At 39.3% G+C, this 16,319-nt stretch overlaps 1 protein-coding gene across 1 annotated transcript in view; it reads left to right on the top strand.

Moving 5' to 3' along the window:
* NTRK1 (neurotrophic receptor tyrosine kinase 1) overlaps positions 1-16,319 on the top strand; it is a 56,239-nt gene that overhangs the window by 31,502 nt on the left and 8,418 nt on the right. The window contains exons 9-14 of the mRNA XM_072427971.1: positions 1,465-1,482; positions 3,813-3,871; positions 7,001-7,103; positions 13,279-13,425; positions 13,540-13,670; positions 14,472-14,644. Coding sequence (XP_072284072.1) covers positions 1,465-1,482; positions 3,813-3,871; positions 7,001-7,103; positions 13,279-13,425; positions 13,540-13,670; positions 14,472-14,644 — 631 coding nt within the window. The remainder of the gene's footprint in view (positions 1-1,464; positions 1,483-3,812; positions 3,872-7,000; positions 7,104-13,278; positions 13,426-13,539; positions 13,671-14,471; positions 14,645-16,319) is intronic.

Here is a 16,319-nt window from a genome sequence, read left to right as displayed (position 1 = left end):
TGATGTGTTGTACCTAATGGTTGCCTGAGGCAGCAAGCATAGCTTTTCTTGCTTCACCAGCCCAAGTGAACCTGGTAGTGGTGGTGGTAGCTGTATTGTGATCTGAACCTCAGGACCTGTATAGGCTTGAAGATCAGCAAATTACAAAACTTACAACATTTCAAAGTATGCAGAACACTCAAAATTTTGGAGTTCAGGTGTTCCTGTTCTATCATGTGCCTCTGTTCACAATACAAGCTCCAAAAATACACAGGTTAACAAGCTTGTTGTGGTGGAACTGGAGTGTCCTGGAAGGAGCCCTGATCCCTACTGAACACTTTTTGGATGAACCCTAAAAACCCCATTGTGAGCTGCATCTTCTCATAAACATCAGTACAGGTAGTCCCTGGGTTACATACGAGATAGAGACTGTAGGTTTGTTCTTAAGTTGAATTTGTATGTAAGTCAGAACAAGTACATTATTTTAATTTATACAATTAGAACAGATGGTTGTCTCAACATATTATTAGACAGCATAGTGTCAGTTGCTGTATAAAATCCGTAATCACAAACAGCAAAATATAATTATTTATGAAGCCTAGACATTCAATAACTTCTGGAGCAAGCTGTGCTTTGATATGCAAAAAGAAACAACTGCAGAGTTTGTCTTGACCATTAATTGGTTACACGAGGCTGCGGAAAGAGTTCACCCCCTAAGATCACCCACAACCTCAGCTGTGTTTAGCAAAAGATTTCCTCTGCAAGGCATGCAAACCACCCCTCCAAGCCTCCATTCTGCACACAGCGAGTAGGGAAGCCCCGTTCGTATCCAGGAGGCGTCCATATGTCGGATGTCCTTAACCCGGGGACTACCTGTACCTGAACTCACAAAAGGAAATTTGATCACAAACCTCAAATGTATATCCAGTACCGTTCTGAACAGTCAAAGGAACATTATTGGGTGTCTATTTCTTCTCACGTTTCATCACTGGTAAACCAGGACAAGGAATATAGGGAATTGAGAATAGTTAATGTAACTAAAAGCACAGACATTTATAAAAACCTTGCAGAGGCTCCAATCTTCCCCATCTATGTATAAAAAGTCTCTGCTCCCATTGGATATAATTGACCCAAATTCTAGTCCCTCTGATCTCCCATTATAAGGACAGGAAAGAGAGACACAGCAACTTGGAGACAGCACATGGAGAAACTAATTCCCGGCTCTATACAAACACTCCCCCCCCACAAAAAAAAACTGGTTTGGCATGACATTGGATTAATAGACAGTCAGCCCTTTTCATGTAAATCCATCCATAATGATCAATGCACAATAACACCCTTCTTTTTAATGAACCTTCATTTGCTTTTCAAATTTGTCTTTAAAAAATTTTATTTCAAAATGCAACAATTTACCATTTTTGTATTTTTATATATTTTTTGATTGATATCAGTGACATAACATCTTGTTTTTATTTTCTCTTCCAGTGTCGCTGTCTCCCGAGGGTAAGTGCTTCTACCTAATTGTGTTTGTCAACTAGCTCATTAATATTTAAATACCATTATGATGTTTTTCATCTTTCAAGATTGCAAATCATCTTTGCTACATAAGCAGAGACTTCAAGAGACTACTAAAAGTTTGGTGTCTGGGATTTGTCAGATCCTAGAGAATATCTATCATGAATTATATTATTAATTATTGTAGATATACAAGTGCGGTGCACACTTCATAAGGGGTGCAGAGAAAAGGGTAGACGTTGTTTATGGGGACAAATCAGATTCCCAGCTGTCACATTCCTGGTGATTGAATAATCTAAGTGGTCTTTTCCCCATTGGCTGGTGATTCTGCTCTCTAGTATATATGCCACTGGTATTCGGAAAAGCTGCAGAAAATAAATTTGTATCTTCTGAAACCAATTGGGTATCTAGTGCCAACTTGATATCTTTACATGGGACTTTGGATATTGATGTGTGACTAATGCTTTACTTTATGTACACCAATGGTTTCCCTGTCCAATATCACTAAAGCGTCTTTGCTTTACTCATCTTTCATTACCATACTGGAGTCATTGCATGCTCTGGAGGTGAAGGCAGTGTACCATATGTTGTGCAAGGAGCCAGCTGGGGTAAAAGTGCAACTTACTGTAAAGCATACAAGAGATAAGAACGTGATAGCTGTACAAAATTGTCTTTGAAATCTAAATAATTATTTATATGAACTAATTATTTATCCTGAGCCTAGGGGCATAACTTCCTCTGTTCCAGTCCAACAATTTAAAGCTATTTTAATGGTAACGTGATCAATGTATGGGGTATTAGTTAGAGGTAGCGCACTTTACATAAGGATATTTGCACTTGTAAGTGCTTAAAATAAAATACTTTGTTTTTTGAAAGAACCTACCGCTTTACATCCATATGTAAGTTATAGTAGTTGTTTCAAAAGGGAGTATACTGTATTTGGGGAGATAGAGAAGGATCACCTATCAAGTGGCATGTGATATATGGTTGGGCTATGCAGTAAAAGACATATTTCAAGAACAAACTAAAAATCCCTTAATAGTATTATAATCACAGGCTCAATGGAACCACTTACTGTAAATACGCTGCAATACCCCTTTAAACTTGTCACTGCAGATTTATTGTCCACTCTCAATCTGCTTTACATTCTCCATTGTACCTTGGACGTATAAAGTCTATTTGAATGTAATATAATAAAAAAGATTTCTTATCAACTTGTTAAAATGATTTAGTTTCATTTCTTCCTCTGAGAAATATAATAAGACATGTTACTGAAGAATCAGCTTTGCCTGGGGGGATATCTGGACTATGACAATATGGAGCCTGTAGATTTTACAAATGGCAGAGACAGGAATTCTTATTGGTAATACCTGACAGTCCTGTAAGTGATTATGTCATATATTAACCCCTTGGAACATGAAGCTAGACCAACACAAAGCAGTGACAGATGATCCAAACCTTCTATGTTAAGTCTCAAATCTGAGTTCTTCTTTCTAATAGCAGTATAAAAATTGAACATAATTTGGTAACATTCGGAATTGGATTAAAGGGCCAGTATATTCAAAAGAGATGTTTAAGGTACCAATATATCCTGGTGGGCTGAGCTAGCTCCTTATTGGCAGGGACAGTTTTAAACAAAATCAGTTCATTGGCAAATACAATGTAGGGGGCAAAAAGCAGAGCTTCCTAGTACTCCGGGCCCCTGCCATTCGGTCAGTTGAGGCCATGGAGAAGGTGGGGGCCCTGGGCGGTTGCTCATTTTGCCTTACTATAAAACCATCCATGCTCATTGGATACTCCAACAGTAAGATCTTTCTATCATAATACTTAACCCGGTCCACATCAGCGTTGTGGGTGTTCTTGTTCACATCAGTTGTATTCACTGATTATCTTTAGGGTTGTATGTAGCCTGGAAATTTTTTTAGACCCCCAGCACCTATCCAATATCAATTTTTGTGAATTCTGGTCAAAGGTATGTAATATATATTACACTTATTTATAGGCCTTCAAAATTAAACATATCTATGGAATCTATTACCTAGCTATGTGCATTAGGATCAGGGTACCGATATAGGAGCTGCCGAAGAATTAATTCTAATGAGATAGAAACCATACAGTACAGTCAGGGCCGGTGACCTGGTCGTTCTTTGCTGCAGTTTGTTAACATTCATAGGTTTTGTCCCTCCCCTGATATTCCTAAATTTAAAAAACACACAATAAAAGGATGAAATTGTATACATATTTGAGGTGGAGAATATCTAAAAGGGCTACGCATAAAAGGAAAGCGACAGATTTTTCAATATTGCTTTATTACACAGGTGGGGGCAACAGCACCTTTGGGAACCCCATTGAGACGGAGGAGGACAACACATTTGGGGTGAGTTTATGCTTTTGTAATGTTTGCTTAATTAATGGCACAAGGCTCTCTAATGAGCTGGATTGTGTATCCAGCTACATGTCACTAAATTGAATGCAGTGTTACCCTTCCCATGGTGTATTTGACAATATTCTATGCATATTTGTTGCTAGAAATAGGCAGATCTATTGCCACAAGCAGTCTTAGGCTAAATAAAGCAGTCTGTCCTTAAAGGGATTCTTAGTACCTCTTACCTGTTCACAAAGAAGTCACAAATATCCATAGACCTCCAGTTTGCCAGAACAGAATTCAGTTCCCACTTTTTTATATTGTGGAGCAGAATGCAGATATGATGTACTGTAATTCTGGATAATAAAGTGTGTGGTGGGAAAAAATCCAACTTCACTAACCATTTGTAAATATTTATGGATCTCATTTATTGGGGCACCTATGTTGCAGGATGCTTGGCAGATTATGTTGTCAACAAGTCCACCCATAAAGGTTGAAGGCTCCATTTTTGGAGAATGGAAGACTTCCAGGTCAAGCTTTTATCTTGATATAAATAAGGAATCAGAGACATGGGTAAACAAAATCATGTCTTGTTTCAACCTCTGAGAAACCACTAGGAACTTTTAGGACAAACAGTTAGCCTGTGCCTAAGTCCAGATTTAAACCCTCCCCTTCTACAGTAACAGAACAGATTTCACTCAGTTTCTGTTCCAGAGTAGATTCCATTTTGATTCCACGCGCCAGGCCTAAGATGCAATTGTCCTGTCCCATTGTAGGCAATTTGGTACAGGAGTTTAATTAAGCTTTCAATGGTACAGGGAATCATGTATGGAGCAAAATCCCCACTAGGACTTCCAATGGTTCTGCAAAACCGATTTTGTGAAACCATCGGAAGAGAAAATCAAAACAGGAAGATTCCCAGAGCTGCATTCAGCCCTGGGAATCTCCCTGTTTGCGATCCCCGGGGTACTAGAGGTTAATTAGCCTCTAGTGCTCGGGGATTGCAGAGGATTTCCGGGGTTGCATGATGCAGCCCTGGAAATCCTTCTGTTTGGTGAAAGCTCGACCTCTCGGCGAATCAGAAGTTGCTGTTATCGCTTACATTTTTGGTAAGAGAGAAAGGCCCGATTTGCCGCAAGAATGAACTTAATATTCTCACTCGCTCATCCCTAATCCCTACCCTATGTTTCCCCCAAAACAGGGGAACTCCTTGATTACATATTAGGCCCAAGGTCTCATAGAATTAATTTTTGCATCCACCAATGTGGGCTGTTTTTCCTGAATGGAAGAAGTTTTTCTCCAAATGTAAAATAGGGCCTATGATGTTATACTATGATAGAAGGCCAAGCTATATAAACAAACCCTAGAACAGTGTTTCTCAACCAAGGTTCCTCAATAGGTTGGTAGGGGTTCCTTGAGCAATGAGCAATTTGTGACTCTCAGGTCAGTTACCACTGATACCAATGATGCTTTTGGCTATCTGTATAGATGACATTCTTCCCAAATGGCCAACAATGTAGGAGGCACATGACCACTACACTAATGTAATATGTGTATAAAGAAATATAGCAGAAGTTCTCTTTGGACCTTCTTCAATGGATTCCCCATGTTAAAAAGCTCAAGAAACTTTACCCTAGAGGACCTCTGTACTGTTCATCCCTGACCTCCAATGGAGCATATTTAGGTTTGAACATCATAATTCTTGAGCTTGCAGTATGAATATATTAAGTGGTCATTTAACAGTAATTGTTAAGTGGTAATTTAACATAGAAATAGTACATCTTGGAGTTTATCTGTTGTGAAATCCCCTATTCTAATTCAATCACACCTTGAGGAACCACAAGAGCCATTCCAAGCAATTATCCCTCAATATCTAATCTCAGTCCATTTAACAATATTTTAATTTGTTGTCCATTAGTAAAAAAAAAACACTTCTCGGGGGAAAGCAAAAACCACTAAGTGTTATTCAGTAAATACTGGTTTTATGCTAAAATAACCTTTTATATGTAAAATAAGATCCTATGGGATTCTCTGATAAATTGAAGTCATAACATTTATAAGCAGTATAAGCATTTATAATTTTTGCCAAAACCCTGTTCTTCTCCAATCATGTTTTAATTTTAGACCCCCATCCAAATAAAGCCACATTCAAAATGGTATGGAAGGGGATACTATGCTTTAAATGTTTGAGTCCACTTGTGAATCATTGAATATTTTACGATATTTCATGTTGAGCTTACATAAAAAAAAAATAGGAAATATAGGATCTAAAGCTAAGCTCCCCCCCACCCTATATTCTCTAAATACATGCTAGTATTCAAATAATAAAAGGAAAGCAGCATAACTCACAATATTTCTGGCACTGTCTCCTGAAGACTTTGGGATCTACAGTTGGTCTTCTTCTGGATTCAAAAAAGCCAAGAGTCATTCTGCTGTGGGATAGCCCATGAATATAAGGTGTCAAGGATCCACTTGGACGTTCATGAACTTACTGTGGAATTCTCCAAAGTGGGGAGGCACATACCTACGGGACCCTGCTTTCTGCGGCATTTAGGGCCTGGCCACTACTGGATGACAATAAGGACCCATGGCATCCCATGGGTGGACTGAAGACATCTGAAAATTGTATGCATAGAGTTTTAAAAAAATGGGGGGTATGTCCCAAAAGGGGCAAGGGGCCAATAGGGAGGATGAATTCGAGTTAAGCTTTAATATAGCTTTAATTACCCAAAATATTCTAATATATTGTAAAAGTAGAATAAAAAATTACACTTGACTAGTCGATGTGGGATTTAGCTCATTTAGGTCCATGTCTCACCAGCAATCTTGGCACAGCTAGCAACTTGTCAATAGCAAGACTGTCAAGAGAACAGTAAGAACTGTGATGGTTGGGATTCTTTGCTGGCAGCTAAAGTTTTGTCATTTCTTTGCCAACAAGAGACTACAGCTACAGCAACTTAGCAGCACCATGATTGCCAGTGTGACATGGCTCTTACAGAACTGCAAGTATAATATCAGTTTATAGATTTTCCAGCTGTGAGCTGCTTGACTTAACATTGCTGTGACTTAACATTTAGCGAGTGATAATTCCCAGGAATGGAATTAAGGCAGGACCACTGAGCAGATTGTGTTTCCCATCAGGTCTCGGTGGCCGTTGGATTGGCCGTCTTTGCCTGCTTTTTCCTTCTTCTTCTGCTGATTGTGCTCAACAAGTGTGGAAGACATTCAAAGTTTGGAATCAATCGTAAGTTTTTTTTTGTATAATGACATAATAAAGCATGTGTAAACCCTCACCTACTAAATCTTTGGTATTGCAGGACAGACACGATCACTTTACTGCTTTTTAAATAAATCTTTTGTAAGTACAGTTCACATAACACTATATTTTGAATATTTTTCGAGTTCACTTTTGATCTGTTGTTTCTGATGTTATTTAATGAGCATGGCTTGGACTTGTGCTATTTTTCAAATGCTTTCCACTTTTTGCTTTACCTCTTGTATAATAGGTACCCCTGGGTCTCCATATCTTCCTAATTCAAAGCATAAGGCTTATGTGTTTCCGTTCCCTTTCACCTTGGCCTCCTACAAGCCTGAGGAATCAATATATATCAATGGAAGGAAGTCAGGATGTCATAAAACTGAAGATAAAGGGGGGATTGATGACTATAATTTCAAATGAACTCAAGTAATAGATCTCACAACAATACCGGCTACAGTAATGTAATTTGCAGGTAGCGTAAGTTAGGCCAGTCCAACAATTTATTATTCAGTCATCGCTAAAGGTAATCAGATATCACTGGGGTATTCTATGTGCAGAAAACAGCCTTCATATAGTGATGTTAGTGCCGTTTTCTGTAGCATTGTCCTGTGAATCTTGGCCAGCGTAGTGTTGTTCTCTTCAGGATGTGGAGGGGGGGTATCCATGATGGCAGATACAGGGAGTAAATGACGTTGTCCAACATTCAAACCCGAAGATAAAGGACATTTTTTCAAATGTAAGGATTTATAATTTACCTGGAATAGGGCTTAGAGTCTTTCCTAATAAAATGTTTTGCTTCAATTTGCTTTTGGCCTCGGTACTTTCTAAACAATTGTCCCAGAACAATCATGATGTAGAGGACATGTCCCTTTCCCAACACGCTGTACAGTACGATACATCATGGAGATCATTTCTCCATACCATAGAACCAACCAAGGTAAACCAACACTTCTGGAAGTGTCCATTTCCTTGGGCCACCAAATCTTTCACCGGTTCATCCTGCTTCTCTTCTGTAATGGGTAGAGATCAGAGGGAAGAACTAGTAAGCATTTTAGGATACCCAGGAGATTCACACTACCGGAAATGTTGGTTGTCCTGCACACCTTATGTGTAGATTTCGAATGAAAACACTGAGTATTCCCTCAGGTACATTGTTTTCTAAAATTGTATGTCATATCAAGGTCTCTGTACCAGCCAGTCTGCCAGCATTTTTATAGGAGCTCTGTAATGGTGGACTATTATTTTCTCAGCCTGGGTTATCTCTTCATAGATTTTCAGAGGCAGTGTTTTGCAAAAAAATTCATGCCTGAGGAGCTCTCTCTAGTCTACAAAAAGAGGTAAAAAAATGTCCTCAAAAAGGTGAAGCTTGGGTTGTCCAAATAATACATCTCGGGTGACATGTCAACCTCTTACATCTTAAAATGATTTCTGCTATTCTCTGTATTTGCTAAATAAACACACATCAGCAAGTTTCCGCTCTTCACAATGTTCTCTTACCAGCGGTGGTGTAACGGCTAATGAGATAAAAACTGTGTAAATAGATTCAGAGGAATTTTCACAGAAACCACTCACTCTGAAAATTAAAGCACTGCAGCTAAAGCTATTATCCCTTTAACAGGGTCATTATACCCATAAATAATATTTAGCCTTTAGTAGCACCCTCAGGATCACAACTTCTTCTGTTTCTCAGACTATTTTGTGGTGAGGTCACTGGGAAAATGTATAGGTCTTGGCATTCAGAACTTTATCTGGAAATTCCGGCTCCCTTGCAGCCCTGGTGTGTATACATGAAGACGGTGTTTCCTATTTTGGGCCATTGTTGGAGTTTATGTGATTCTGTCACAGTAAGTAAAATGTATCTAACACATCTCAGTATTAAAGAAAGGATTTTTGGCCTTTTATTATTATTATTATTATTATTATTAATAATAATAAACAGGATTTATATAGTGCCAACATATTACGCAGCGTTGTACATTAAATAGGGGTTGCAAATGACAGACTAATACAGACAGTGATACAGGAGGAAAGGACCCTGCCCCGAAGAGCTTACAATCTAGAAGGTGGGGGAATTTACACACATAATGAGGAGAGATATGTAGTGGTGGGAAGTAGTGATGGTTTCAAAAGACAGAAGAAGACGGGTAGGCAAGTTTGAAAAAATGGGTTTTTAGCGCTCTTCTAAATGAGCAGAAAGTAGGAGCAAGCCGAATAGAACGAGGAAGACTATTCTAGAGAGTTGGGGCAGCTCTAGAGAAGACCTTTCCAGATACTCCATTTGCTAAACTCCAATCACTTGCAACTCCCCTAAATGAACTGCCACTTCCAAGAGGAGCAATCTCTGGGCTCCCTGGTTTCAATGGTTTCCTTGGTGACTCTTTTTGGAATGTTGTTCTCCTGTGCTCTGCAGCTTTCACCCGTTTCTCCTGATGATATCCACAGGAGTCAATATCCTGGGTCCTTGGGAGCATTTACTGGTCAGTTCTAATGATGCTTCTGGGAATGTCAATCTTCTGGATTCTTCATAGCTTTCTCTGGTTTCTCCTGATGACACTTTTGAATGTGTCAACCTTCTGGGCCCTTGGTGGCCCTGACTGGTTGCTTTTTTTTTAACTTTTCGAGTATGATTCTTCTGGGTCCTCCACTGTTTTTTCTTGGGTTATTCCAACTAACTTCCACTGATCACAGGATACAGCAGTAATATAAGACTAAAAGAGAAGAACCAAAGTGAGCTGTGGGAACTCCACAGGATGAGGATGACCAAAGATTGTTGGTTTCTCAGTAGATTTAAGGAGATCATTTCTCAGATGTAGAGTAAAGTTCAGCAGCACAGGTAGCAGCAAACTTATAGCATATTGGCATGTGACAGATATCCATATTGTTTACATTCATTATAACATTTATAAGGAGCTTTTGTGGTATTGGACTCCTAAAGCACAACGCTCACAGTATCTAGTATTCACATGATTGGGGCTAGACCAATTAGTCAATTAAACATTATCCCCCTTGAGAGTGTTTGGGTGGTGGTCTAACACATGAGTAGCTGACCAATGCAATTGGGTGACTGTTATCTCAGGTCCTTGGGAAGTTTTACACAATTAGTTCCAATGCAAACGATTCTCTGAAAAGCTTTCTTTTATACCTGGTGCATTCAGGCCAATGTAGAAGACACAAAATAAATGCAAGCATTGTTGGCATCAAAGTATAAGTTAGCATCAGCAGTTTGCAGTCCTTGTACAGCAAAGCTCAAAGTAAGCAAGAAGAAGTAGAACAAGAAGCTGATCAGTTTTGTTCTGTAGTATTCATGTGACAAGGAGCATGATAGTCAATCGGCTGCATTTCTTTTCACTTGCCCAATCACAGGCTGAAGGACAAACAGGACCTGTTCACCATCCCTCCCAGACAGGACTGTGCTGTGTGGAAGAGTGTATAAATTAAAGGACTATTGTGTGTACAATATCTACGAACGATCGTGTCGTTATCTCTATGTGCAGGATCGGTGCTATACGATCGTTCGTAGATATTGTGCAGGATCGTTCGTCGTTCGTTTTCCAACGATAATAATTGGAAGTGTGTACGTAGCTTTAGTTCCAATGCAAACGATTCTCTGAAAAGCTTTCTTTTATACCTGGTGCATTCAGGCCAATGTAGAAGACACAAAATAAATGCAAGCATTGCTGGCATCAAAGTATAAGTTAGCATCAGCCGTTTGCAGTCCTTGTACAGCAAAGTTCAAAGTAAGCAAGAAGAAGTAGAACAAGAAGCTGATCAGTTTTGTTCTGTAGTATTCATGTGCTAAGGAGCATGATAGTCAACCGGCTGCATTTCTTTTAACTTGCCCAATCACAGGCTGAAGGACAAACAGGACCTGTTCACCATCCCTCCCAGACAGGACTGTGCTGTGTGGAAGAGTGTATAAATTATAGGACAGAATTGGTAGACTTTTGGCAAGTAAAACAGTTACCATATAATTTTCAGTTTGGCTTCAAGTGGTCTTGATAAAATCGTTTTTCGGCAATATACATAACTGCATTTTCTAGACTTTAACTAAAGCAAGGAGACGGTGTTTCGAAGCCGCACTTCATTAGTGCTGGTTTCCCCTGCGCAAGCCTCTAAGAAGCTGCTAATTCACTTTTGAAATTGACTCAAGTCTTAAATGGGTTTGATGCGTCTGTTTCCCCAGGGCCCAGCAAGCTAGAGAGCGCAGTATAGACTGCAAGGGGTGAGATGGAAAAGTAGCTGCTACAAAAGTGTGTCCGTCTACAGAGCAATTAACATAAACCCTTTCTGTTCCACTGATGGGAGACACAATCAGGGCCGAGGCAAAGGCAGTAGAGGCGACCGTTTTGGATACCTCCAAAATTACTCAAGCTTGGTGATTCTTGGCAAACAGGTTCCTTGGCAATTCCTTTGGCAATGGGGTATCTCACTGTCCAACAGAGCATCTCGTCATTGGATACAATTGGATACATTGGATGCAATTTGTGGCAATCTTTGAGAGGTTTTACTTTAACACCCTTTTTATTTTGGTAAACTTTGCCAATCGATGACATGTTCTCTTTATATCATTCCTATAATATATATATATATATATATATATATATATATATATATATGCATTCTGTGTTCCTCTGTTTTCCACACCATACACATATTGATCCGTCTTTCATTTTGTATCCTACTCATATTACTCAGTAAGTGGAAAAAATGACTTGAGACATTACTGAACGGCCAAGCGCATTTAAGCTGCCATTTAAAGGTATAGATTGCCTAAGCTTTCTGTACTACTGAGAGTCTTCTTGGGGTCTTCTGGGACTACATGGAAGCAGTTAAAAACACACTCCTATTTCCTGACCATTTCTTTTTTAGTGGAACAGTTTTAGGACTGCTCCAATTTAGAAAGAGGAATAGGCTTGGGTGATAGCCAGGAATATATTTTTATTAATTTAAAAGGCTGCTCCTATTAATTTTTTACTTATTTTAAAATTATTTTTTGATTTTTTTTTTTAAATAATGTAAATCATTTATATGTGATTCTTAAGGAAACACTTTCGTCTTTTTATGTATGTAGATTGGATGTTATTCAGTTTGCATTATTTTGGAACCTTTGTTCTGTATAAAGCATGCGCCTTGAGGGTATATATATTTTTGCTCTGTCTCTGGCTTAGCAGTGCTGATCAATGGTTCATAAGGAGATCACATGATAAACCTTCTGGATGCTGGGCAAGCTGGCATGGTGAACACAGGTTTTTTAATATGGCCACAACTATGGGCACCAGAGCTGGAGACTTTAACACCAGAACTTTAAAAAGCCAATGGTTCCTATGGAGTTAAGTCAGGTGGATCGTTGTGGGAGGTCAAGCTTTGGCTGAGAGGTTGGAGACGATGGACTAGTGTTTTAATACATTGTAGTATATTATTTCAGGTAGGTAATAGAGGATTTATGGTGTCCCAAGGTAGGCGTTGTATGGTCCATAAGTCAATACGACATACAGTATATGGTGGTATACATGATGGTCCATAGGTCAATACGGTATCAATATACGGTAGCCTACCTGGGACCATAGGTCAATACAGTATCAATGGCTGCACTTCATGCATACATCTATAATGTCCAATAAAACTCTATTCATCTATTGCATTTGACAATCATGACATCATCTCCATATATGAGATGGGGTGTGCTGAGACATGCACAGCCCTACCATACAGTACAGCCATGTCTAGCCAACACCTGACTTTCACTATTACAATTAATGAACAGAACCAACTTAATGAAAGCAGAACCAACAGACTGATGAGCTTTTTTTCTCTATTACTCCGATCCCGACTTTTCTTAATCTGTTCCTTGTTAGCACATTGCCATTGCAGAATAACAGATTGGCTCTTTATACTGCTTTTTCCTTTTTCGTGGTGAGCTCTGATGTCTGGCGTCTGCAAGAGATTGATACCAGGTTAGGTACTAATATTTAAAAAGGAAACATTTATTGATATATTGAAGAATACAGATTGGCTTTAATGTGTGACTTTTATTTGTTCCTGGAGTTTGGCTTTACATAAGCTCTTGAGCAGCCAGAATTTCCACTGTCTTATTGGAGATCCAATTGGAATAGGATATTACAGTAAATCTGTCTTCGCTTTTCATGTATTTACATTTTAGGAGCGGCTGTGTTGGCACAGGAAGATGACCTGGCAATGTCTCTCCATTTTATGAATTTCGGGGCCAGTCCTCTTACTTCTGCTGAAGGAAAGCTGGATGGGGTTAAACCAAACTTTATTGAGAATCCACAATATTTCTGCGATGCTTGTGAGTTCTTTTCCAAATGAGAGATGGACACATGGCTAAATTATTTTCAAACTTTACCAACTTTAGGCTTCTAGTCCTTTTGCTTTTGAATCACCAAGGTGTTCCACCTTACAGGTGTCCAGCACATCAAGAGAAGAGACATCATGCCCAAGTGGGAGCTGGGAGAAGGTGCTTTTGGCAAGGTCTATCTGGCTGAGTGCTACAACCTGAATTCAGAACAGGAGAAGACGTTGGTGGCTGTAAAGGTAACTTGAAAGGCCTATGTTTGTGAAACTGAGGTTATTTAGGAACAGCCATTTCACTTTAGAACCCAGCCAAAAACATATTTCTCTTTCATTGACCTATGTACCTGGGCCTTGAGGCAAAACATGTACCAAAGTCTTGGTGATGTGTTTGTCACTTTGAATGGAAGTATTGGAATTTCTCCAACAAGGTCTCAGTACAGCCATAAAGCTCTAAAAGTTGTATTCAAGATCACGGCATAATGTCCACTGCAATCAGTTTATATAACGATTATGTTGATTGCTGGAAATATTCCTTGTAAATGTCTCAAATTCCCCTATAGCGGGACTCAACCAACCTCAAGAGCCATATAACCAGAGCTATGAAAAAATCATCCATGGACTCTAAATCTAGTCATAGACATTACAAGTTGGATAGATATTTTAGGTTGTAGTAGATTCCAATGACAGGAAAGGCGACTGTAACTGTTATTTTGTTCCTTCAGTATTCTCATCCAAAGTTGTGGGTCCATCATCATAGACAGCAGATTGTCACACCATGTGGCCAAAAAAGAACCCACAGGGTTAATTGACTTTGATTACAGTATTAAATTGCTTGCCCTATATTCCCCTAAAAATGACCCATCAAGAGGTGTAAGCAACCAACAATTTAAATTTGTTACCATCAACGCACCATTGAAACCTCAGGTTGTTTCAGCCCTAACATGGTGACATGCCACCAGAGACAATATTGCTCTATCTTTTTATTACCACCCTTAAAATAATTGAAAACATTTAGGAATGATTCTTGTTGTGTCCTTTCAGGCCCTAAAAGAGGCAACAGAGAGCGCCCGACAAGACTTTCAGCGTGAAGCCGAACTCCTCACCGTCTTACAACATGAACACATTGTGAAGTTCTATGGCGTGTGTACGGATGGAGAGCCACTGCTTATGGTGTTTGAATACATGAAACATGGAGATCTCAATCGCTTCCTCAGGTCAGAAGCAGCCACAGCCTAAAGATTTCAATCACTAGGGATAATTAAAGTTTCATTTTACCAAAATTTTAAAGAAAATTTTGAGATTTGGACAAATTCTTTGTGAAATGCACTGTGGCAAAGGTAAAAATAAGAATGCTTTTAGTTGTAGACGTGGGTAGTCAACTTTTGATTTCACATGGAGAACTTTTGAGAAAATTAGTAGTATTCACAATTTTGCAAATTTAAATTACCAGCAATTTGCAAACCCTCTGAAAAATTTGCTGGGGGGAGGGGTCTATTTAAAATGTCACAAGTAAAGAAAAGTGTGTTCTTTTTTCTGCTCTTAAAGCCACCTGCCAACTTTAGGTTATTTGCAAAGATCCAGAAAATATTAGTGTCACCAAAATTGTTGGTAGCCACGGGAACATATGGAAGCATGCCCCAAGTAAAAAACTATATATAATTTAAAAAGCTATAATTTTGGGGGTAAATTTTTGTTTTCCTGACTATATTTTGTCTGTGATTTGTAGAACATTACATGCTCATCAAACAATTTTTCACTTTGGGCCAAAGGGCTTATAGCTACACCCCAGCTAATTGGGGCACCCCAAAGCCTGTATTGGCTTCAAAGTCCATACGTTAGTACTAAGCCCTGGTAAAGGGGGGGATTTACACATTGGATGCATTTGTTGGATAATACCTTGTTTGGGATTCCTGGGCGTCTAGCCTAAGACCGATGACACGAGCTGGCTCACCGGAACCATTGTGTTATGAAGATTGTATGTGATACTTTTGAGATTTTAGACATAAATGTGATTCCTCTGGAATTTTTATGTTTTTTAAGATATCTTCTTATTTCTTATTGGAGCTCTAAGACCCCTTGCAATCCCTGTCTGATGGTGACTAGCTTATCTACTGATAGTGTACCCAGCCTCTAAAGCTGCGTACACACTTCCAATTTTTATCGTTGGAAATGAACGACGAACGAACGACGAACGATCGATTGGGCAAAAATCATTCGTAAAAAAAGTAACCAACGACGCCGACGAACGAGGATAGTCGTTGGAAATAAACGACCGGACCGGCGGATCGGATTGGACGACGATCGTTGACCATCTATCGTGTGTACGGCCGTTCATTGATCGTCCATGGTCTGAGCATGCGCGGTGAACGAACGTTCGCTCACTTTCTGTGGTGCACGTCACTTCCTGTATCGTTCAAACGATCGCATCTATCGTGTGTACAATATCTGCGAACGATCGTGTCGTTATCTGTATGTACAGGATCAGTGCTATACGATCGTTCGCAGATATCGTGCAGGATCGTTCGTCGTTCGTTTACCAACGATAATAATTGGAAGTGTGTACGTAGCTTAACTACCAAAGTTTTGTTACTAGTTTTTAAGGAGAACAAACACTACCCACTTATCAGAGTCTAGTCACACAAGTTCAGTGTTCACTGTTGCAATATACTTCACAGACTGATAGACCAACCGTATCCATCTGTAGAGCAATTCCCTACCTCTATTGTCATCTGTAGAAACTGCTCATTCAAAATTTCCCCCTCCCGATTTCAGCTCCCATTATGACTGTCAATCTGCCTCTTCTAGGCAGTCATCTCCCAGGCTAATGCACTCCTCTTTGCAATATTGATTAGATTAGCTGTCTGAGAGGCTTAAATAGAAGAAGATTGT

The sequence above is a fragment of the Pyxicephalus adspersus genome, chromosome 12 (assembly GCF_032062135.1).
Source record: "Pyxicephalus adspersus chromosome 12, UCB_Pads_2.0, whole genome shotgun sequence".
Lineage (NCBI taxonomy): Eukaryota > Metazoa > Chordata > Amphibia > Anura > Pyxicephalidae > Pyxicephalus > Pyxicephalus adspersus.
The sequence above is the reverse complement of the archived record's forward strand: the minus strand, read 5'-3'. Positions and strand labels throughout refer to the sequence as shown.